A 22,871-nucleotide genomic window follows, 5' to 3' on the forward strand; every position below is an offset into this window, starting at 1 on the left:
TGTTGTGATTGGCTGTGTTGTATTGTGCCTCATTTAGAAAGCGATCTAAGCTGAAACATACTGTACAACTCCAATAGGAATGGGCGGAGCTAAACCACTTTATGTTAAATAGACAGGTGTACAGTATGTCAATGTGTTGGTTTTTGTGACATAAAAACAGTGACTTCAAAATGAGCTGGTTTTGCAGCTTAGTTTCCACATATGGACTTAATGGATTGAGGACTGGATGGTACATTTCGAATGTTCAGTAGTGTTTACATACATGGGCCCTTAAAAACCCAAAATCTGGCTGGTCTCTCAGCTTACAATAAGCATTGACTACACAAACAGTGGTACAGATGGCTGTGGTCTGAAGGCTTCATCTGTTGTAGTACCTGAAAAGAATGCCTGACAGCTCTGCAGCCCATAGGCTATGGTTGCTATGACTCCTCTAAAACCTGTTTGACTTGGCAAAAGCAGTAATACATAGTAACACACAGGCATATCAGTAAGGAAAAGAACCAGATTTTGTGGGCCTGCTACTTTTTCTATACACACACACAAACACACACACAGGCGCACACACACACACGATTAACGTCATTTCACACCATTTACTGGCACCAGGAGAGAGAAATTAAATAGAGGCCTATCCATTTCCCTCTGATTTCACCCAGCCCTGACAGACTTCAGAGTGCATGTGGAAGCTGCCTGCAGCACTATTCCACCCGTATGCATCTTTTCTGAATACTGAAAATCACTTCGATTTGGCAGTATTTTACATCAAGCAAGGTTCACATACAGCTGAACTATTACTGTTCAAAAATTTGCAGCCACTGTATTCCATACGTAGTAACAGGAACATGTATAACATGATTCCAATAATATCTACAGCTTCATATCTTACCATTTGTAGGAAGCTGTTTTGAGTTTTTTTTATAGATACATCCAGAACGATGATGAGAGCTGTAGATTATTCAAAGCTGTGTAATATGAAATTATAATAAAATGAATGTCTAGACCACCACATATTTGAATTGTGGTGATCAAATCTCAAGGAAGGATCATTCAAAATGAAATGACTATAATAGATGTTTACTTTATATTCTGTATCATTGTAGGATAGCTGGTAGCCTAGTGGTGCATTAGCAACTGGAAAGTCGTGGGTTCAAATCCCAGGAATGACTGAACATAGTTATGCGGAAAAATGATCATTTCCATTCCAGTTTCAAAGTATATACCATGATATTGTTGTTCCGAAGAAAACCCTGATGCCCTGAAAACCCCCCAAAAAACCTGATCTGTAGCTTTAGATATGAACGAGCTTTGCCTCCCCACCACTTACTGCAGGCATGGAAGACAAGCAACAAGACCCTTCTTCATCCAGCTGGCAGCACCCTCACCATCTTCAAAAGCCAAAGGAAGACCCAGCTATTTGAAAATTAAGATTATTAATATTATCAGATAGTTTCCAGATGCACTCATCACAAAGCTCATGTTCAGCTCACCCCAAACATGTGTTTGTGTATGGAAAGTCAAAATAATGCCTTGTTTTCTCAAAAGAATTTGTGACAATTTTTAATTACGATTAATTTTTCGCACTTATTTTTGACTTACTAAGTCAGAATCTCAAAAATTGTCATTATTTTGATGTATGGTCAGAATTTGAAGCATAAAAGTATTGTTTCCCTTTTTTACCCTCCCCCCCCACCCCACCCCCCCCGCTTATCTCTCCTCTCCCTTCTTTACAGATTCCCCTGGCCTGTCAAGTCTGGCATGATGCTAACACATTTTCATTAAAAATATCAAATGTATAAACAAAATGAAATCAAATAATTAAAAAATAAATAAAGAAAAAGAAACACTGACAAGATGAGCCTATAATCTATAGTGCTCATTTTGGAAAAGTAAATCTGTTTGGCACAGTAACGCAGTCTGACCATAATTCTGATTGCAAATCTGCCAGACAAGACAGGCAAAAAAATAAATAAATAAATAAAATAAAAATAAAAAAAATAAAAGTATTGTTTCCTCCTACAACCTAAGAAAGATGGGTTTTCAATGGTTCTTTAGGAAAGAAAATGGTTCTATCTAGAACCATGAACACTTAAACCCTTTGCATGATCAAAGGGCTCTTCGTGTGGTGAAAGGCTTCTTCAGACTGATAGAGAATGTGTTTTATATGGTTCTGTATAGCACCAAAAATTAGTGTTACAAGTTTGTAAAACTAGAAGAATCTTTTTGGTGTTGTATAGAACCCTTTTCAGGAAGTTGCTCTATATAACCATCTGCAGCATATTCTCCATCAGTCTGAAGGGCCCTTTCACAATGCAAGGAATAATTTCGTCATGCAGATGATTCTTTGAGTGATTTGTGGTCCTATATAGACCATTTTCTTTACTAAAGAACCCATGAAGAACTTTTTTTTTTTTTTTAAGTGTGTACCTGGTGGAAGCTTCTACAACCCAAATTCCAATGAAGTTGGGACGTTGTGTAAAACATAAATAAAAACAGAGTACAATGATTTGCAAATCCTTTTCAACCTACATTCAATTGAATACACTACAAAGACAAGATTTTTAATATTCAAACGGATAAACTTTGTTTTTTGCAACGTTCACCATTTTGTGAACAACTGTGTGAGCAAATAGTCCAACAGTTTAAGAACAACGTTTCTCAACGTGTAATTGCAAGGAATTTAGGGATTTTATCATCTACAGTCCATATCATCATCAAAAGATTCAGAGATTCGAATCTGTCTGTAATCAGCACCTCAGTGATATAATCTGTAATCTGTGTCAGATGGCATTTCTGAAGTAATCCACAGAGCTGGGTTGTACATGGACTATTTGTGCAGAGTAATTTCAAATCATAATACTTTCACTTCTTTAGAAGTATATTAGTGAGGAAATTAATCTCCTGATTACTCGTTACCATTTAACCATGTATATATTTTATTTCTTCCATTTGCTGGAATTGAATGTTTTGTTGATGCTTTGTGATCAGTCACATCTCTGACCTGGAGATTTATCCTTTCATTTTAGACCAAAAGAATCCCCAAAAAGAGAAGAACTGAGGAAGTTTCTATGCTGAGAGACGCTGGATTTACTAAGAAATTCCTCTGCAGTTCTATATATTACTCAGTTCTTCAGTACATCAGTTCAGAAGATAACTGGCAGGTGGGACTGAGACTGTGAATGAGCTCACAAGCGGCTCAAACGGTTCTGCCAAAAGAAATCTGTCTTTTCTATCACTCCACCACTGCATTTAAAGATAACCCTCGGCCTTCCTCTGTTCTGTCACAGAGAGCCTGTCTGTGTGGGTTTGAAGAGAAATGAAGTTTTCTTTGGGGAAATTCAGTTACTCTGTGTTTCTCTGTCCACTTTACTTGCTGAGGAATGCAGTGACCTGTATATACCAGTATTAAGTAAAAAGTTAATTTATACCAGTATCAGGTCAGTTATTACTGCTTGTTCTACCAATATGCCAGATTTGTCACATACCATTTGGTATCTATCTCAGATATTTCTGTGATTCCTAAAATCGAACTGATATCTTGAGCTTTCCTGTGAATATCACGTTTTGAGGAGATTTACTACAACGTGTTCAAAATGTCTGAGCGACCTGTGCAATGTGGTGAAAGCGATAACAAGCCAAACAGCAACAATTCCATTAAAGTGTTCTTATTTAATTTTTACGGTGGAGCTGAGCTTTCTGATATTCTGATAGACGCGCCATCAGAATCACTCGTTTCATTTCAATGTGTTTAATTTGTTTCTAAGCTGCCTCTGTGTATACAGGCCTCAGAATTCACTCTCTCAGTCTGGCATGAAGAGAATCATTAATAAAACAAATAAAAACACAGTAAACAAGGAAGGGAAAAAAATTGATTTAATCACATTAAAAACACAGATGCATATCACTTAATGAAAGCAGTCCTGCAGTTACCATAAAAATTAAAATAAAATCAAAATATAAATAGTGCCATTTCTACAATTCTCTGATAGACTGATAGATTCTTGTAGCTGTGGGTTAAAAGAAACAGAGCAGATGAGAGAGAGAGACTGCAAGGAGAGAGAGAGAGAGAGAGAGAGAGCAAGCAAGGGAGAGACCTTAACATCATAACCTTCACTCCTCTTCCCTGATCATATCTCATATGTAATATATTTTAGACTTTATACTGATATTGTATCTTAAATAATCCAACTTTTATAATAATCATTTCTATTTGTTTACCAGATGTGCTAAAAGAGCACCTAAATCTCTTTATTCATGACTCTATGTATGTGTTTATATTCAGAGCTGCTAGTTTATTAGATATACATACCACAACCATTTTATCAGAAACACCTACTCTATACAGTGACACTCATTTTCTGCTAATTTTAGATTTCTATTTTTGTGATTATACATATAAATTGCTGTTGTTGGAAGAAAATATTGTATCTCCAAAATAGTAACCTGACAGGCAAAGGAAAATCCATACTTTTTACACACACACACACACACACACACACACACACACACACACACACACACACACACACACATATATATATATATATATATATATATATATATATATATATATATATAATCATGTGGTGTCGGCCCTGGGAATCGAACTGGCAACCTTCCAGTCACAAGGCTGGTTTCCTAACCTCCAGCCCATGACTGCCCCCATATATATAGTGGCAATCCGAATAGGAAATATTTAATGAACTTTGATATATATGGACTGTTTTATTTATATGTTACAATGAATATTGATATTTGTTTGTTGTTCCTTACTTACAGTCTGTGTATGTGTACTGTGTTATTTTGTGTCCAGCTCAGGGTGAGTTGTTTAGAGTGTGTTTGGTGACTATCAGAAGAAAGAGGAGGGCTAGGATTGACTTACATCAATTTTCAGTTGCTTTTCAAGTGGCATTGTTTTTTCTTGCTCTTAATAGAAGAGAAACAGAAAGTATGGCCTCATCTGATTCTTCTTCTGCACCACGACACATTATGTATCTACTGAAGCTCCACATTATATCTCAGCCACTCTCAGATCACTCTATCCAAGAGATCACTGTGTATACATAATGTAAGCTCCACCTGGAAGTTTGTTAATGCCCATTTATTGATGCACAGTTTTTGTGGGCAATCCTCAACCCTTCAACAGTGACTTTCATTCAATATATGTCAATGTTTATTGTATATATATATATATATATATATATACATACATACATACATACATATATCAGTCAAAGTTCATTAAATATTTCCTGTTTGGCTTGCCATAATATATATTTATATAATACATGCATACATACATACACACACACACATACACACACACACAGATAGTGCTATGAACAGTCCACCACCCAAATAATAATCTACACCATGGATGGTGTACTGATGGATGGTGTAGAGGTGTCTGATAAGTTGTGCACCAGCAGACAGGCTACAGTCAGTAACTGCAAGCCTACAAAGTGCAACTACGGTGGGTGTTTCTGATAAAATGGCCAAAAAATGAAGGTAGAAGATTAATGTTTATAATAACCTGGCAACTCTGTGGATATCAGCAGTAAAGTCACCTTTACAAAATAAACACTGTAGCCTGGTTTAGCTACATGGCTTACATTACTACTGACCAGTTTCCCTGACCCAGCCCAAGTCTAAGCATAGACTAGGTGGAATTTTTAATGGTAAAACACCATTGACATTGTAGTTTAGTCTAAGAACAGGCTTAATCCATATCCACAAAACCAGCCTTATGTGTACACCAGTTTAATATTAACATATCATTTGACACTTGTTATCGTTACTGAGCCACTTGTGAGAGAGCACAGAACCTGTCCATTCATTGATTGGTTGAGGAGGTATACAAATGCGGTAATGTACAATGGCTACAATTAAAACTTTCAGAGTGCCTTATAAACCCAGCACGCCAAATGCTGAATTTGTTAATGAACAAACTCTTCAGAACACATCAGTTTTAAAAACATACCTTCACAGAGCATTTAATCAACACAACCACAGTTGGGCCCCAAAACAAATGGATGGGAGTCACAAACTCACACAGACCTCTCAGAGAATGACTCCGCTAAACTGCAGGAGCTGTTATTCACTCTGTCTGCCTGTGTTTTCATTTAACCAAACGTGGCCCACAACTGCATTAACACCACAATATCACTCTCTTCACCGCCACAAGCAGCCAGCACCACACAGTCATTACTCCACTTCGCTTTAGTCACATTAGCGTCACACCTTCTCTCTATCATGGCTGCTAATTCCCTTCGTTGAGGAGTTCTTCTGCATGAATCAATATTATGGCATTATGATGGGGGGGGTGTGTGTAAATGGTAAACATGCCCTCTGAATAAGGCTGACAGAGGAGGAAAATAATAATGCTAGTTCATAATGAAATAAAAGCATATTAGCACGGAAATTTACGACTTTACATTCTCGCAGAGCCCGAGGTGTGTGTCAGGAGGGAGCAGAGGGCCTAGAGGGCTCGTCCGAGGCCTAGAAAAACCAGGACCTCGATTTATTTAATTAAATTAATTTGTTTTCTTTTCCATGAGCCCCCCGAAGCTGTGCAACAGATGCCGACGGTTTCCATGGTGATGAGCCAGAGGAGGTGGTCCCAAAAGCAGGGGAGTTGGAGAAGTCTTTAGCCAGTAAAACTCCAAACTGTGTTAATGAGCGCTTCACAAATCAGCTCAATCTTGGTGCACTGAACTGCACATCCAAGACCGCTATTCAGTTGGCTTATGAATGAACACTCATTCTCCTTAGAGCCACTTTATGGGATGATAAACACGTCAACATCTGAATTTATTAGGTGCGCCACTAATTAAAATGATTAACGTTTAATAACCCAGAAACCTGATGCAGTAATGAGCTACAGTGAACGCATTTTTAAAACGTATGACAATGTGATGATGATGAGGCTTAATTTTTATGTCCCACAAACAACAGCAGAGACTTAAGTGTTCAAGGCTGATAAAACTGTGTGGGGGAAGAGCGAATGTAATGACTTACATCTGAAAGCACATCTATTACAGTGCGAGAGAAAAAGAGCTTTTTAAGCCTCTTTGTGTGTGTATGTCACGTTCTTTAGTGGTTTACTAGGAGAACAGCAACCACAATGCTAATGGCTACCGTTCCATGCCATTAGCATCCCATTAGGCTTGTATCTTATGTCCACTGTATGATCTATATGGTGGGGTGGGGGGGGGGGGGGGGGGGTTGTAGGTACTACTCAGTAGTATATACAATCTCTGCTTTGTAATCTATATATGTAAATTTGAACCCTCACACTTGCATTTTGTAAAATTTTCTTTTTTTCTTCAGGTTATCGTAGATTTGCTGTCATCACTGACCTCTTTGCCCTTCATTTTCTATGTATTTTATTTTATTTATAAGGTCCACTTGTGTGTTTTTATATACCTGAAACAGTTATAATTCATTTGTGCATGATCACTTTCCCACCTCTCTTTATCCCTTAGAATTACACAGCCTGTTTTAGATATTATGCCTTTATGTAAATGACTTCTGTTCTGATTGGCTGCCCTGTTTTGTACCTCAAGGAACATTTTGGGCTGAAAAACCTACTTTCTGTCAGTTAAATAAGCAGATATATGTAAATGTATTGGTTCTGTTGACATCCTAAAACCAGGCTGTGTTTGATGTTTATTTTCCATATACATGGATTGGGGAGTGAACAGGTCCAATGCATTTTTTCATGATATGGGCCTTTCAAAAGTGCCAAAAAGTGTTCTTTGGGCTGATATCATAAAGGAACAACTTTCAATGGCCTTTCAATGGATGGTTCTTTTGTAAAAGAGATACAGTGACAGTTAAGAACCCTTGCAATGTTTAAAGAACCTCCACATAATGTAAGGCTTCTATTATAGCGGTGATTCTTTTCCTAGAATTATATATCCAAGCCAAGAACCATTTGGGAACCTTGCTGTTTTACCTTAGGTAATGTGTTGTTGATCATTTGATGAAATAAGCATAATAACAAAAATAATAATAATAATAATAATAGAGATTTCCAAAGATGCGGCTGCTCATAAAGATCTGAAATGTATTGAAAATATGGGAAAATTTAATTTATTGTCTGGTGAAACAAAATCTAAGCAACAGGAGCTCTACTCATTAACTACAGCTCATCCTCTAAGATGAACAGAACTTAAGGCTTCGTCTCACAAAAGACACAGACACTTTTTTTAATCTTGTATTTTTCTGTTCCAAAGTATTGTTCTTCCTTCTCTTTAAGTAGTGAGGGGAAAAGTTGAAGGCTGGAGACAGACCTTCATTAGCCAGTCAAAAGATGAGGCCACAATAGCAGAACTGTCACTGTGATTTGTAGGGATTTTTGGATTCATTAAAAAAGGGGGTAAGAATGCATGAAGGAGGAAGAGGAAAAGGAAAGGGAAGAGCGCTGCTTTCGGGTTCAGGACATTCGTACATGGAGGCATCTCACAGGCCAAACAGACGCAGAGACACACACAGAGAACAAACAGCAAGAGAAAACCGCATCGTAGCCCGAGAAACAGACACATGCAAAGTTAGAGGAGGTTCACCATGTTTTCTCTGGTATTTCTTCATGTTTTTGGCAGTAGACTTCAAAACGGCGGCTGAGCGAAGAGAGAGACATTTACACACTGAAGTCCTACGCGAGAGCACATTCACACACACTTGGTTTTTGTTCGGAATTGTCTCAAACTTGTCTTGCCTCAGTCTCGGCTTTGGGAACTGTATGTGTGTGTATGGAAAGAGTTCAGCATCCTCCTTGCTTTATGTTGCCTGTCAGAGCTGCTGCAACGCTTGTTTTCATGTGTTTGTGCAAGATGATCTTATAACAGTTTGAGCAGAAAGAGAGAGAGTGAGTCTTTGTTTCATCTCCTCTTTTCATTTTGTCCCTCAACCCCAGACGCCAGCCCTGTGAGTAGGGAGAGAGAAGAATTTGTGGTTGCACCTCCGGTGGTGTAGAGGGGATGTGCGCTCAGCAGGCAATCTCCTCCAGCGTCCCTAGAGTGGTCTGTAGTGGAACACTGACCGTGTGGCTGATCGTCTCTGAGTGATTCACTACAGGATCACAGGTACTCTGGGAAAGGAAAATATTTCTATGCTTAAAACATATTTTCAAACTCCAAGACTCGCAATGCATGAGGATGGAGCAAAAATAAGCGCTGAATTCAGTGCAGACAAGATTTGATATTAAGGCTGTTTTCTCACTAGTTCATTGGCTGGGGTCCGAACAGAGTTTGGGTTTTAGTGACATTATACCTGTTACATTTGGTTCAGTTGGTTTGACACTGTAACAGATAAAACTGAGACCTGTGTGTTTTGGCGAACCACCATTCATTAGTTTAGTGCTCAGTTGTGTACAGGTGGTGTGTACACACCTGTTAAAATTCAGCATCTGAGCGCACGTAAGGCTTGTGTTGTTTCATGCAGACTGTTACCTTGTTTCATGTGGATTGATCAAACCCTTTCTTTAGTTTGACAGGTATGAACAAGGTATGATCTGTCCATACTCAGGTCTGCGTTAAACAAAAAACGCAGGTCTTTGTGTTTCATTTCACGGCTGGTGGAAGTACAGCTGGATTCAGAAAAAAAATGTGTCAGGTTTTCAAGAATTCAACACCAGAGTATGTCAGCACTTTTCGGGGGTGATTCAGCACACCCTGGTGCTGTGGTTGCTAACGACCGGTTTGGGAACCACTGCTCTGCAGCTTGAAATATTTGTCCAAACCTGACAGGGCCTGAATATTTACATCGGGTATAATTTAATGATAGCTGTCATTGTTGTTAGAGGGTAACTAGTACTACCAAATTGGAGAGAATGTAGGTTGGCTGCAATGAGATTTAGGGATAATTCTGTCAGGCTACAATCAGCTAAAGTCTGCATCGTCATTTTGGAGGATTCCTAGCCAGGTGGTGGCAATGACCAAACTGGCAAGAGGGGCAAAATTAGTAAAAAGGCAGTATTTTCATAAGGGAATCAATTTGTCTGGCTACAGTCGGGTTCAGACAGACTTTTGTCTGGTTAAGACAACATTTTTTGGACTACAGCTGGGCTGGGGCCATAAACTTGGAGCCATGGGTCACACTTTGGCAACATATTCTGTCTATATTCAGGTTTTTATTTAAAAAAAAAAAACAAAAAAAAACATGGTACTTTCACTCACTGGCCACTTTAGCCTCCACCTACTTTATGTATTTTTAAATAAAGTGTTCAGTGATTGTACACAACCTATATGCTTACTGCACAGCAACTTCAATTACGGTTCTTAATACAAATACATCACTGTCAGATCTGATGAACATGGTAGTACTGACTCCATCTGCCTGGATTTGACCACTAAAATTTTCTTTTTCTTTAGCCTTTGCTCACTTATTCCTGTCTGTTACTAATTATGGGTTGAGCCAAAGAAGGAGGCTGTGACTATAATCTTAAACTCAGAAAGGTAGAAGAAAAAGAACATCATTGACATTTAAATGAATTTACATAACTGAGCCTGCTTTATGATGCAAGTAAACATTCATTACCACGTCTTCTCCTCTGCTCTCTTCCTCCTCGTCTCGACTCAAGAGATCCAGGAGTCTCTCCTTCACCACCTGTGGACACAAGCATACATACACTGTTAAGGCATTTGTTCAAGGAATAAACAGGCTTTGGTGCTGTTTTTGAATAAGCCTACTCAAGAGAAAAACAAATTACAGTCATTACTGTTCAAAGTGTTTATCTGACGTAGTAGTCATTTATTGCTTTATCTGAAATTACAGTACATACTCATACATCAAGCACTCATGAATCGTACAGTAACGTTACAGTGAAATTATGTTAGTGCTCTGGTTCTGTGCTGCCAGGTGAAGTTTGTCTTGTTTGTCTTTGTGCTACATAACAGTGCATGGAGTGAAGACTGAAGCCATAGTGAAAGTACAAGGCTAATGGCTCAATATCCACCTAGAAATATTATATTATTGAGCTTTTAATTAAGGGATCATTGCAATGCAGCACATATATGTTTTGAAAAACAAAGCATTTGTATTTTAATGTATTAATGATCAGATCATGAAGTATCCACTAGTTTCCAATTCAATGTAGAATTTACTTATTACTAATTTGGTAGATTTTTTTTCACTCAGTTTAATCAAATCCTTTAATTTGTTTTACTTTTATCAGGCTGCCTTCAGCTAAAATCAGCATCATGCAAATTGGAGAAGTCCAAGAAGTTGATGGGAATTAGCAATGACCAAATTGGCAAGAGGGGCAAAACAATCTCATGCTATACTAGAGTTTTAATAAAAAACATTTATAATTCCACTCACTGATCACATTTACTGTTTTTGAGTATACTCAACTTAAATACCATATGGAAAGAAACGTATATGGATATACATTTTCATTTATTTGAAATACATGTCAAAAACATTGCAATCCATGCAAAAGTACATTCTAAACACAAACATATTTCAGAATATATTGCCATATTAACCAAATATATTTAATTTTAAAATATACGGGGAAACATTGTACATAAAATTCTACCACACAAAAATAAATTACAAAATATTTGTGTAATGCACTGTTTGAAATATCTTTTTAAATGAATTTGTATTCCAGTATCTTAATTTTAAATATTAGGAAATAAACCTTTAATATGGTATTGATAATCTGTTATGATTTGACAGTCTGTTTATGTGAAATACACTTTGTGTGAATGTGTCTTACGGCATACGTATAATGGTTAAAGAAAAGTACAGTGCAAAACACAGCAGTCAGTACAATTTAGTTAAATCTGTAACCTTTGCTGAAACTACATACAATTGAAAAACTATAGTGACAAATACAATAAATGCAATTCAAAAATATACTAAACAAATTTACATTTCTGGCCATTTTTTGCGTACACTGCAAAAATATATTTGATTAAATAATTTGGAATATACTTTTACCATATGGGATTGCACTGTTTACATAACCAAGATTCTGTATAAAAAAAGTTTTCATCAAACTTTTAACAAAAATTAATTTAGTTGATCATTCAAAAAACCTGTGCTGACATAAAAATGTACAGAGTACGTTGTTTGATTATGTAACTGTAGTATTGACTTCTAGGGGGCTCAATTTGCATAAGGATCTCTGTAGATGGGCTAGAATCATTAAAAGCGAGCTAGTAAGTAGCATCTGTGATTGCAGCTCATCTGATGCATCAATTGTGGACTTTTACTTCACTATTATAGATCTGAAGTAGCCCTTAGCTGCCTCCAGGTTTCATGATTGTGGCTTTATGATTTAATTTTGTAGATTATGTGTTTAGTAGTTGTTCGTTTTAGACATTTGACCATTTTCATTCAGTCACTCCCGCAATCCGTTCAGTATGTATGAACACACATGCCCACTTTTCCTGAAAGAGTGCAGAGCCAAGACATCCAAAGGGGCCTGAACTTGGAGAAGTTCCAAAAATTGTCTACCCACGTAAATGTAGTTTGCACAGGGAGTTCATTAAAACCAGGAGAGGCAGGCAGGTGTGTGTGTGTGTGTGTGCGGCTATAAGTGCAGTGAGTGGGAGGTTAATGCTGGTCAGAGTCTTTAGACCAAAGAGACCAACAGCAACAGAGACTTAATGAAAGAGCATTATGATGAAACTCTCCATCACTTGGCTCTGCTCTGAAGCTTGTCTGATTGTTTGAATCAGCCTGAGTGAGTGCATCTGTGTATGTATGTGCGAGCAAGAGCGAGGATTAACATTTTTCAATGTAGTTGACATGGCTTCTTTCAAATATATCATTTTTGTCTGCAGAGGGATATGGATTCTTTATGTATTCCAGGAGTCTGCTCATTTTTTTTTTGAGTGCATTTGAGTGCTTGTCTCAGTCGGACAGAGAAAAAGTGCTCTTGAATGACCTCATAGGCGTAGTCGAACAGCTCAAGGATTGTCAGTATGCTTGCACCGATGAACAACCCCATCTGACCGCCAATATCGCCTAAACAGGAAGCAGATAAGGCCAGGATGAGTAAGAGCAGAACGAGAGATGAAAACAAAGAGAGGAGATTGAGGGGGTTGAGGAAGAGGGAGCAGAGAAATGAAGGAAATATACATCTGACTGTACCTAGCAGGCCAGCCACCTCATACGCTTTCTTCTGCTCAATGGTCTCATAATTTAATGCCTCAAAGAAGACGTCCAAGACCAGGATGTTGTCCCTGTGAATGCACAAGATAAAAAAGGTCACTTTAATTCAAGGGTGTAGAGGCAAATCCAATTTACACAAGTTTGCCCTTTCCTTAAATGTACTTGATCAAGCGAGATGTGTTTTAAAACTGTATGACAAAATGGCAGTAGCAGACATCTTAAAGCCTGAATCTGTACTCTAGTCCACTAGTTTAGAACACTGCACACATTGGAAGTGTGTGATTAGACTTGGAGGAGTTATGCTTCATTCATGCGTTTTGACAGACATACAACTTGTGTCTAGCACAGCCAATTTGGACTGGAACATTGACTGAAATGGACGTGTATCTGTTCTATCAGACTGACAAAAACATTTCACATGATTCTTTTTAAGAGTGATTTTAAGAACAAGCATTTGAGTACTTATTCAGCGGCTGTTTGAAGCCTGTAATATACTGTTTGGCTACAGAGAAAGTCAAATGAAGCATTAGGTCTTGCTAGCTGTGGAATAGAACCATGGCCTACAATGTGCCATGAACTATTGCTTTAAAATGTATAACAGCACATATTCAGACAACACAAATGAATCATTTTAGCTCAGCAAAGCTGCTCTTGGAAGTACAAGTTGAAGGGATCTTTAATTAGCATTGTGGTTTAAATATGGTGTTTGGTTCTCCACGTTCAATGGTATCAAAATCATGAGATTGTCTAGACCAGAGGTTGGCAACATGCAGCTCCAGAGCCACATGCCTATCTTTTTCTGTCCTGTTGCAGCTCCACAGCAGAATTTTAGTTTTAGGTTAAAAAAAATCCTCCATTGCAGTAAAATAAAGATTTGCTGATCGTTCTAACACAGTTATAACAATCAGTCTTAAACACTGGAGTTAATGTGGCCTACAACCAGAGAACTTGTAGAGAAAAAAGTTTGCTACAACTGTCAATTCACCAACCTTTAACCATGAAGATTGGCATGCAGACTGCTGGTCACCATAGCAACACAGACAACAGTCTCACCTAGCTAGCTAACAAAAAGGCAAAGAGCAAGATTTAAGACGAACATCGATAATTTAGAGACGAATGGACTTACTTGCACTTACAAGCACTCCAGCTGGTTTTGTGATGCATTTAATCTGCGACGAGAAGCTATCAAATGTATCAAAAGTCGCAAAGCTGAAGTTCGTTTCCCATTCACCAGCTTCTCATTTGAATTTTTCAGTTCCACTATTAATGGTGCAGAAGTTATATTTTGGCGCATAAGGCGCCATTTAAGGTGAAACAGGAAAATTCGTACAAGAAGCTGGCGAATAAGAAGCTTCAGCCTCGTAAGAAGTCGAACACTGAGAGACATTTTACAAGAAACGCGTTTGTTTTATGCCTGAGGTGTGAGAAAAGCAGCTATAGCTGAGCTAAAGCTTAAAGCAGAGCAAAGTAAGTCTTTTTTTGGTAGTATCATATTTTTTTAGCCTATACTAGTACATTAGCACATACTGAGACATTTACAGACAAGATGGTAAAATGGATATACAATATTGTGGCTCCCAAGGTTGTGGCTGAAAGGACAAAATGGCTTAGCATTTGGGTTGCCGACCACTGGGTTAGACTGTGCAAGCACCTTCAGCTTCTCTTTTAGAGACCAGCCTTGAATTACTTTGGCCATGTGTTGGAAGTCATTATGTTGAAACATCCAACTTCTCTGCAGATTCAGTTTCTTGGCTGATGAGATAAAAGCCTCCTCTGATATGAGCCGGTACATTGTTATAATCATGTTGCTTTTTGCAAAGCAGCAGCCACGTATCATAACCCTCCCGCCTTCACAATTCACAGTGTGTACTTGATCATGCATGCAACCCTTCTTTCTCCAACCATGAGCTGAATTATTGCCAAAGACTTCAAAATTTTGTTCAAAGAACACTTCTGAATTTCCTAAATGCCAAAGTGCAAATTTCAGATGTGCGTCTGTGCTTCTGTTTTAGCAGAGGAGTTTTGCATGAGATGTAGGAGCGGAGATGACTGTGGTGTAGTTCTCTGTAACTGCTGTTCCTGCTGCTTTCAGGTCATCCTGCAAATCCTTTTGAGTGACGGCTGGTTTCTCTCTTGCCTTCATCATTAGTCTGGGAGCATGTTCTTGCATGGAATCTTGCATGGTGCACATGTCCAGGGATGATTAGTTGTGGTTCCATGCACTTTCCACTTGCTCATAATCAAACTAGTCATACTGACAGGGATGTTTAAGGTCTTTGCTAAGGGTGTGTAGCTTTTTCCATTCAGTGCTGTTTTAATAATGTCTCTGAGAACTTTCAGAAGCTCATTCACAATGATTGCTACTTGTTGCTTGAAATCCTTATTTTATGACACCAGGTGCAGTTATCACGAACATTTTTATTGCATTTCTCTAGCATTTAGTTTTTTATATTTTTAAACATTTGTTTATGCTAATTAATACATACTTTTTTGTCATATTCACCAATTAGCCATAACATTATGATGTCCACTCATTGTCCAATTTATTAGCTACACTTACCATATATGTACACCTTGTAGTTTTACAATTACAAACTGTAGTCCATCTGTTTCTCTGCATACTTCATTAGCCCCCTGTTCATCAGTGGTCAGGACCCCCACAGAATAACCACAAAGCCGGTATGAGTGGATCAGACACAGCAGTGCCACTGGAGTTAAACATGTCAGTGTCACTGCTGGACTGAATATAGTCCACTAACCAAAAACATCAACAGCGTCCTGTGGGCAGCGTCATGTGACCACTGATGAAGGACTAGAGGATGACCAACACAAACTGTGCAGCAGCAGATGTCTCTGGCTTTACATTTACAAGGTTGACCTACAAGTGGACAGCAAGTGGACACAGTGTTTAAAAACTCCAACAGCGCTGCTATGGCTGATCCACTTGTGCCAGTGTAACACATGCTAACACAGCACCACCACAGCAGTGTTTCTGCAGTGCTGAGAATGATTCATCACCCAACCGGTACCTGCTTGAAGAAAAGGATAAAAGCAGGCTAATGAAATATGCAGAGATGGACTAGATTACTTACTATATAGTAAGTGGAGATGATAAAATGGACATTGAGTGTAGAAACAGGGAGGTGGGTTTAAGATAATGGCTAATCAGTGTAAGTACCGGGTCAAAACACCTTATGATTATGTGTGCATCTTAAGTGGAAATATGCACTGGAAGTATATTAGCTAACACTATCAGAAGTGTCTTGAGTACATGTTGCCCCTCAGTGTAATACTTCGTTATGAATTAATCTATAGAGACATGCTATGGGCTCATTTAACTGGGTCTGTGCTGCATGAACAGCTGTGTGTGTTTATATGCACTGAGTACTCCCAAAGGACACACACCACTGCAACATCAAACACACCAGCACCGCTCTGCTTTTAAGCACTAATAATTGGAGGAAAAGTGATGTGCGTCATTCCTGCAAAAAAAGAACTTGTCTGCTGAAAGCCTGATCTAACAATAAATGTCTTATTTTCATGTTCAGCATCACAGGAACACGGCCTCGTTGTTATTAGAGGAAAGCTCAGATGGGAATTGGGATTTGCTCCCTGGTCAGAGACAATTATGAGAGGATATGAGAAACGTCCAGGCTTGTCATCGTAACGTAGCCCATTACAGCACAGCCTGCATGTGGATTAGAAGCGCAAGGCCGTTATCATAAAGGACTTGTCTAACTCTCTGATCAGTAATGTGAGAGCATGCTTTGGCTGATAGACACATTTGCATTATGTGTAAGATGAGAGGAAAATTAAAAATATCCATCCATTAATGTCGGTTCTATTGGTTCATTGGTTCACTTACCCGACTGCAAAACTGGAGTTTTTTCACCAAGCTGATCAAAACAGTAGGCTTAAATCTAATGTATGTAATGACCACCAATTATCATCATTTAAACTGGAAGTCTATCAAAGCCTCACTTCCAACTGCCTTCAGAGTTGAGCAATTTCAAGCAGGCTTTTTAATTATTTTGTATTTGACTCATATTTATATGAGTGGAAAAACTGGGGGTAATTAATTGAAGAGTCGCATTTTAAAATGCTGCATATCCTTTTGTTAAAATTTTGTGTATAAAGAAAGAAAGTGGGGGGAAAAAAAGAGACAGAAAGGGCTGGCACAACGTACGTTACCCTCAAACGATAAAATATTAGATAAATAACCATATTTAATAAATATGGATTAAATAATTAAAAAGAAACTACAAGTATGTATCAAAGGTTACTAAGACTGAAGGCCATGAGATTAGTTTTTTCTGCTGTGAGTGGTGAGTGCTGTGATGTATACTTCACAACTCACGTGATGTACTTCTCTGATTTGTTGAACTTCTTCTCCAGGTAGCGCGCTGACGTCTTGCTGGGGATCTTGACCATGGACAGCTCTTTGTTATAGCGTGTCATGTTGCAAGGGTTTCTGCACACACAGTTACTGCCCTCTACTGCGGACAGAGCAGCTGGAAGTACAAAACACAGGAGAGACAAGAGGAGAGTAAACAAGGTGAAAATTTAGGGTCAATTTAGGGACACCTCTACAGGTAATAAATATGACCCTGTCTGCAGATTTAAGTGCAGGATTCAGGCGTATTTGTTAGGTTTAACATACTTGGTGCAAGGTATAAAGTAAAAAAATTGCAATAACTTTTGCACAGGCTGGATTTTATGTTTTACTCTTCCTACGTGTTAAATTAATTACATATGAATTGAAATAAAAAAAAAAATATGTGGAAGTGTCTTTGCTGTAGAGGACGTGTTACTTGTTTACACTTAGAAAACCAACAAAACACCACATGATGAGGGGCGCCCATACTTTTGCATGTGACTTTATTTAGAATATGTGCAAATGATGGACATTTGAATTGAGAACATTTTTTTGGTTTTGGTCTTTTCCTTCTGAAGGGGGGATACACACGTCGGGGCGCATTGTCATGATGTCAAACAGCACAGCAACAGGGGTTTCTGCAGGGTTGCCGTGGGCGACAGATGTGCAGGAACAGCTGACAGCAAATGAACACAAGGCTGTCACTGTCTGTCTACCATCACTGTATCCCTCAACACACGTCTACATACTGTACTGCTGTCAGCCTTGACCTTGCTAACTGTCCAGGGTCCCTCGTGGCAGCTACACCTTGAATGCCTCTTCTTATCTTTTTGCTTTGCTCTGTTTAATTTTTTTTTCTCACTCAGCTCAATGAAGCCATTGGAGAAGCGTGGTTTTAGACTTTCAGTCTATACCACATTAGTGTAAGTGGAAGAGGAGATATTTTATGACTATTTGAATATGACAATGTTATTGGTGTGTACCATCTTATTTTACAGGGAGAAATTCAGCTTTTTCATTTTGGGATTAAATTTATAACAGTTACACACGGTCATGCAAAAGTTTGAACAGGCAAATGAAATGTTTTGTTGATTTTCTTAGAGAAAATTACTGAACACATCTTCTTAAGGGAGCAATTTGCACAGACTTCAATTTTCCCCTCAATGTGTTAAATTTAAAAAATAAAAACAGTAATCATGCAGTAAAACACGCAGGATGTGTTCTCTGTAAATGCTCACTTATTTTCATTCAACAAAACATGTTTGTCCAGGAATGTCCACACTTTTGCAAATGATTGGATGTAATTTTAAGTAACTAGGCCTACATAATGCAGTATAAATCTACTGCAAAATGCAAGAAATAACAATACAGAAATACTACAGATTTGTAAGAGGTTAAGAATTTTTTTGTGAAATAATAATTTGCATGATTTTTTTTGTGAAAGAAAAGCTCATCAGAACGGTGATGACAAATTGATTATCATGCTAAAACAGAAGAAGAAATTTAATTTTAAATGCATGGTATCATAATTGGCATAATTAGGATTGGCATGTAAACATTTTTAGAATAAAGAAATTTAAGCTACATTTTTAAAATGCAGTATTCAGTATATAGTTGCATTTTTAAGAGAATACTTTCACACTAAATAAAAAAATGAGTAGACTGATAAATCAATGTGATCAGTTATTAATCTCAGTGTTACTGAGCTCTGCTAAAGCCTGAGTAGACTGATAAATCAATATGATGATCAGTTATTAATCTCAGTGTGACTGAGCTCTGCTAAAGCCTGAGTAGACTGATAAATCAATTGAATCAGTTATTAATCTCAGTGTTACTGAGCACTGCTAAAGCCTGAGTAGACTGATAAATCAATGTGATCAGTTATTAATCTGTGTGACTGAGCTCTGCTAAAGCCTGAGTAGACTGATAAACCAATGTGATCAGTTATTAATCTCAGTGTTACTGAGCTCTGCTAAAGCCTGAGTAGACTGATAAATCAATGTAATGATCAGTTATTAATCTCAGTGTTGCTGAGCTCTGCTAAAGCCTGAGTAGACTGATAAATCAATGTGATGATCAGTTATTAATCTCAGTGTTGCTGAGCTCTGCTAAAGCCTGAGTAGACTGATAAATCAATGTGATGATCAGTTATTAATCTCAGTGTTACTGAGCTCTGCTAAAGCCTGAGTAGACTGATAAATCAATATGATGATCAGTTATTAATCTCAGTGTTACTGAGCTCTGCTAAAGCCTGAGTAGACTGATAAATCAATGTGATCAGTTATTAATCTGTGTGACTGAGCTCTGCTAAAGCCTGAGTAGACTGTTAAATCAATTGAATCAGTTATTAATCTGTGTGACTGAGCTCTGCTAAAGCCTGAGTAGACTGATAAACCAATGTGATCAGTTATTAATCTCAGTGTTACTGAGCTCTGCTAAAGCCTGAGTAGACTGATAAATCAATGTGATGATCAGTTAATAATCTCAGTGTTACTGAGCTCTGCTAAAGCCTGAGTAGACTGATAAATCAATGTAATGATCAGTTATTAATCTCAGTGTTGCTGAGCTCTGCTAAAGCCTGAGTAGACTGATAAATCAATGTGATGATCAGTTATTAATCTCAGTGTTGCTGAGCTCTGCTAAAGCCTGAGTAGACTGATAAATCAATGTGATGATCAGTTATTAATCTCAGTGTTACTGAGCTCTGCTAAAGCCTGAGTAGACTGATAAATCAATATGATGATCAGTTATTAATCTCAGTGTTACTGAGCTCTGCTAAAGCCTGAGTAGACTGTTAAATCAATTGAATCAGTTATTAATCTGTGTGACTGAGCTCTGCTAAAGCCTGATTAGACTGATAAATCAATGTGATCAGTTATTAATCTCAGTGTTACTGAGCTCTGCTAAAACCTGAGTAGACTGATAAATAAATGTAATGATCAGTTATTAATCTCAGTGTGACTGAGCTCTGCAAAAGCCTGAGTAGACTGATAAATCAATGTGATGATCAGTTATTAATCTCAGTGTTACTGAGCTCTGCTAAAGCCTGAGTAGACTGATAAATCAATGTAATGATCAGTTATTAATCTCAGTGTGACTGAGTTCTGCTAAAGCCTGAGTAGACTGATAAATCAATGTGATGATCAGTTATTAATCTCAGTGTTACAGAGCTCTGCTAAAGCCTGAGTAGACTGATAAATCAATGTAATGATCAGTTATTAATCTCAGTGTGACTGAGTTCTGCTAAAGCCTGAGTAGACTGATAAATCAATGTGATGATCAGTTATTAATCTCAGTGTTACAGAGCTCTGCTAAAGCCTGAGTAGACTGATAAATCAATGTAATGATCAGTTATTAATCTCAGTGTTACTGAGCTCTGCTAAAGCCTGAGTAGACTGATAAACCAATGTGATGATCAGTTATTAATCTCAGTGTTACTGAGCTCTGCTAAAGCCTGAGTAGACTGATAAATCAATGTGATGATCAGTTATTAATCTCAGTGTTGCTGAGCTCTGCTAAAGCCTGAGTAGACTGATAAATCAATGTGATGATCAGTTATTAATCTCAGTGTTGCTGAGCTCTGCTAAAGCTTGAGTAGACTGATAAATTAACATGAATCGTTATTAATCAGTGTTACTGAGCTCTTTTGAGGGATGATCAAACTAACTATCGCCTCAGTAGTGAATGTTTAAGTGATAAGTTTAGCAACAGTGTTGTACTGGACTTCTGATTGGGGAATTGTGAGAGAAGCAGTGGACTGAAGTAGGCAGTGAGAAAAAAAATGTTGAAAAGTTTCTGAACTTCATTTAAATGATGCGTGATTTTTTTTACAAAATGTATTAACAGAAGACTTGCATGAATAAAACTGCCAACCAACAACAGTGAAGAACAGTTCAACAGTTTTTGCCAGGTGCCTTATCAGTATGTGTTCTAAATGTATTCTAAATGCTCCGCTGTAAAGAAAGCTACCAAGACAGAACTGTTTACAATGGTGAAGAGCAGATGTTTGAAGAGTATAAAGGCTTTGAAAGCTCCCTCACAGAAAATTGCTATATGAAATCATTACATATGCCTTTATGTTCAAAACATTCATTTATATTCAGAGAATATTTGAGAAAGTTTGGTCTAAAACATATTTTTTAATCGCTTTGTGGTTGAAGAAAATGAAGAAAAGGAACAAAAGTGAGGAAAATGTATTTTTCCCCATAATATGGGCCCTTTAAAACAGACACATGCTCTGTTCTGGTTGGCTACTATGTATTGGGCCTCATTCAAAACGTGAGAGAGACTCCATAATGCTTCAGAGGGAATGAAACTGTTGTAGACTAAATAGCTGGATATATTTGTAAACTTATTAGTTTTTGTGCAATCCTAGAAACCATTGGCCCTTTAAACCATTGCTCTTGCTACTGAAATAACTAACCTGCTGCCTCTCATGTCTGAGCAGATGATTGATAAATGGATGTTTGACAGCTTTTGCAGAGATATCTCTACATAGCTTTACTGACGGCAGGTAAATTTAACCAACGAATATCTTGCTGTCCGTGCTTTGATAAGCGATGTGACAAGATGTCAGTGAGCATATCAGACATTTGCTTGGGGTCTGTAATGCAGATTTGGATTGAGGTTAAAGCCTCAGCTGACATTTAGATGTTATATGCCATGAAACAAGTGATAAGACATCAAAGGTACCAAAAGGGGCTCTTTGTAAGGCTCAGTGTTTCATTCGTGGTAAAGCCGGAGCTTTTGAAACACGGATGAGGTGAGCAAGGGCCGCATTCGTATTTCAGCACACTTATTTTTTAAATAATGCAGCTTCGCGTCCTTTCATCGCAGCAGATAAAGCAGACAGGATGGAGGTTCATTTGCGATTCGTCTGCCTGCTGAAGGCCCGCAATCCTTCGCCTGTAGCTATGCTTCACCTCCGCTTCTAATCAGCTCACAACTCGCAAAACCTCCAGCTACAGCCTGACCTTTCCCAGTGACATTTTAAACATACAGCCCTGCTATCTCTCTCTCCTTCGCTGCTCTATCTCCCCCTCTCTCTCTTTTTTCTCTTTTCCATTTCTCATTCTTCTCTCTCTCTCTTTTAGCTCTTCTCCTTGTTCTCTCATCTTCTATCGGTCTCTTCTTCTTTTTCTCACTTTATTGCTGCTTCTTTTTTATTGTCTATCTCTTCTTCTTCTCTCATGCTCACTCATGCTTTCTCTCACTCTCTAATGATGCCTATGATTATTGATCTCTCTCACCTGTCTTTCCTTCTCGTCATTGCTCTCTTTCTCCCTCATTCCCTCTTTCACTATTTCTCTTTCTTGCTCTCACTCCCTTTTTATCTCTCTTCTACCTTTGTCTCTGAATTGCTCTCTTTAGC

The 22,871-nt window shown here is 38.0% G+C and overlaps 1 protein-coding gene across 1 annotated transcript in view; it reads right to left on the reverse strand.

The window, feature by feature from the left end:
• Positions 1 to 3,853: 3,853 nt before the first annotated feature.
• asic2 (acid-sensing (proton-gated) ion channel 2) overlaps positions 3,854 to 22,871 on the reverse strand; it is a 230,702-nt gene continuing 211,684 nt past the window's right edge. The window contains exons 6-10 of the mRNA XM_037544501.1: positions 17,483 to 17,636; positions 13,105 to 13,196; positions 12,899 to 12,978; positions 10,537 to 10,605; positions 3,854 to 9,088 (exon numbers count right to left, since the gene is read on the reverse strand). Coding sequence (XP_037400398.1) covers positions 8,987 to 9,088; positions 10,537 to 10,605; positions 12,899 to 12,978; positions 13,105 to 13,196; positions 17,483 to 17,636 — 497 coding nt within the window. The 3' untranslated portion in view covers positions 3,854 to 8,986. The remainder of the gene's footprint in view (positions 9,089 to 10,536; positions 10,606 to 12,898; positions 12,979 to 13,104; positions 13,197 to 17,482; positions 17,637 to 22,871) is intronic.

Source organism: Pygocentrus nattereri, chromosome 14 (assembly GCF_015220715.1).
Source record: "Pygocentrus nattereri isolate fPygNat1 chromosome 14, fPygNat1.pri, whole genome shotgun sequence".
NCBI lineage: Eukaryota > Metazoa > Chordata > Actinopteri > Characiformes > Serrasalmidae > Pygocentrus > Pygocentrus nattereri.